The sequence below is a fragment of the Etheostoma cragini genome, chromosome 1 (genome assembly GCF_013103735.1).
Source record: "Etheostoma cragini isolate CJK2018 chromosome 1, CSU_Ecrag_1.0, whole genome shotgun sequence".
Taxonomy (NCBI): Eukaryota; Metazoa; Chordata; class Actinopteri; order Perciformes; family Percidae; genus Etheostoma; species Etheostoma cragini.
The window spans coordinates 30517548-30520308 of NC_048407.1; the positions used below are offsets into that span (position 1 = coordinate 30517548).

Here is a 2761-nt window from a genome sequence, read left to right on the forward strand (position 1 = left end):
TGTGTGTGTGTGTGTGTTTGTGTGTGTGTGTGTGTGTGTTTGTGTGTGTGTGTGTGTGAGCAGCGCCGACCCACTGCTGCTGCCTGCTGCTTTGGTATCTTACCTTCATCTGCCACCTTCTCTATCGGCACTTTCAACTCATGTGCCATGAAACCAATGACCGAGAAGATGACAAACCCAGCAAATATACTGGTGGCACTGTTTGTACATGTCACAATAATAGTGTCCCTGCAGGGGAAAAGAGGATAGAGAGAAACAGAAGCTATATAAGCAAATACCTGTTGTAATGACTAAAATAGTACAGAAACTATTCAAAACATGCTCCATATAACAAGAGATGTAAAATGATAAAGCTTTTTGATTTGACACAGAACAAGAAATACAATGGCGCCATCTGGTGGCAGGAATATACACTGCAAACAGAGAGATCCAAAGGTGTTTCTAGAAGGTGTCCACAAGGGGGTGTAGGGCTTCGTATTGGAAAATGTTTCTGTTTTTTTGTTTAGCTGGTGAAATATGTAATAACTACACCTTGTAATTTACACTAGTCCAACAAATTTGATTTAATATTATGTTTACGCAGGGTTGTTTTATGAAGCATGTGTGTGTAATATTTGAATGAGTGCTTTATTGACCGTATTTAAATAGAATTTGTATTTGCAGAAAATATTCAAACAGTCAACAATGTAAAGATAATTTATTTGTTTTCAGCTTTCATTTGCTGAAATTTGTTTACATGATGAAGAAATTGTCAACCCAATTTCTTTTCTCATATGTATTAGCATACAATATATTTTCCAAAAATCTGGTTTTCACCACTCAAGAGTTTGTGCGTTCAGGTTACAATATAGAAACATAAAGTAAAAAAAAAAAAAAAGACTACAATGTTTCTGGGATTTTAAACACAGAGGGAGTGGGGGGGAGAGCTTCAGGTGAGAGGACATGAGAGAAACACTGAACTGCTTGCTGCAAAGAGTTTATTTATTATTGACATTTCTATCAGACATACAGATGCAGTGTGTCTATGGTGACCGTTTGGTGGTTTACCTTTTGTGTGTTTACCTGTAGCAGTTATTGTGGAACTTATTGTAGGAAGAGAGAGTGATGAGGCCTCCCCAAGCAGCCGACAGAGAGAAGAAGATCTGAGTGGCTGCATCTTTCCACACCTGACATAGGAGGAGAGGAAGAGCAGCGGGTCAGGAGCAGGAAAGGACAGTGCAAAGCACATCATGGCTGAATTAGTCTCGCATTAATTTGCCACAACTTTCCTCCACAGCGCTGCGAATGAGGGTCTGGCTAGTCCACACAGTATTCTGGGATGGGGGGAACAATGTGCTCGGGTTGATTGGCATTTCTTTAAATCAATCACAATCGTCATGGGCGGCGCTAAAGTTGTTTAAGTCATTCAACAGAAAACTCAGATTGGACATATAGTCTAGCTAGCTGTCTGGATTTACCCTGCAGAGATCTGAGGAAGAGTTAACCATGGTCCTCAGAAATCCACTGTAGTTTAGAACGCCAACACAAAGAAAGCGGAAGGTGACGGGCAATAAGAAACGTCCGGTGGAATTTCTGACGGCAACAAAGCAATCGTGAAAGCGGAACGTCACGGCTAAAGACTAGTCTCTCAGTGCCAGACCTTCCGCCACAGCGCTGCAAAGGAGGGACTGGCTTATCCACACAGCAATCCAGGATGGGAGAAGAATAGTTTATTGGCATTACTTTAAACCAATCACCATCGTCATGGGCGGTGCTAAGCGGCAGACGGAGCCACAGTGCCGCTGCATAATAGCCTCAGGGAGGAACTTGTTTGGTGGAACATGTGTACCTTCAAAAGTAGTTTTAGACGTGCAACAGAAAACTCAGATTGGACAGATAGTCTAGCTGGCTGTCTGGATTTACCCTGCAGAGATCTGAGGAGCAGGTAACCATAGTCCTCAGAAATCCACCGTTTCGAATTACAATACAAAGAAAGAGGAAGATCCGGCCAGAATGAGGGACATCCAGCCAAACTTCCAGCCGCACCTGGACAATCCCGGAAATGAAACCCTGTGGATATAGACTGTGGTTAAATAAAACGAGTGGGTGCCAGGTACCTTTGCATCGTTCAGTTTCTCCCACTTTGGTGTGATAAAGTAGAGGATGCCGTTGAAGGCCCCGGGTAGGGTCACTCCTCTGATCAGCAGGATGACCAGCACCACGTAGGGAAAGGTGGCCGTGAAATACACAACCTGAGCAGAGAGGAGACAACATGAGGCGATATGAAAGAGCAAAAGAGACTGGGACACACATGTCATAATTAAAGGAATACTTGATTAGTGAAGCTATACATTGGATATCAGAGGTTCTAAAAGGAGGCTATCCTTGAGACCAGATGTTAAGTTTTAATTTTCCCCTTTTCTGCAACAATCATCTGACTTCTTTTGTCATTTTTAGTAGTCATCACTGGGTCCGACACTTAATTTAGCTACAACAGAAATGCCCTACATAACTGGAAGGTTTCTTAGGCAACATGTTTTTTAGGGATTACTTCCTGTGTCTGATGATCAAAAGAAATAGTAACTTTGTAATACAAAAAACAATCATATTTCTCTCATCCTTTTCATAGCAAAAGTTTTCCAGGTTACATTTTTCCACACATAGATTATGTAAATGTAAATGTGCTGTATTTATATAGCGCTTCTCCAGTTTTAACAACTGCTCAAAGCGCTTTTACATCTACAGGAAACATTCACCATTCACACACATTCATACACTGTGG

At 41.7% G+C, this 2761-nt stretch overlaps 1 protein-coding gene across 2 annotated transcripts in view; it reads right to left on the reverse strand.

The window, feature by feature from the left end:
* Positions 1-2761, reverse strand: part of slc6a5 (solute carrier family 6 member 5) — a 24788-nt gene that overhangs the window by 13034 nt on the left and 8993 nt on the right. For both annotated transcript variants that reach the window (XM_034869172.1, XM_034869180.1), the window contains 3 exons: positions 2097-2231; positions 1063-1166; positions 104-228 (listed from right to left, as the gene is read on the reverse strand). In XM_034869172.1, the coding sequence (XP_034725063.1) occupies positions 104-228; positions 1063-1166; positions 2097-2231 (364 nt within the window). The remainder of the gene's footprint in view (positions 1-103; positions 229-1062; positions 1167-2096; positions 2232-2761) is intronic.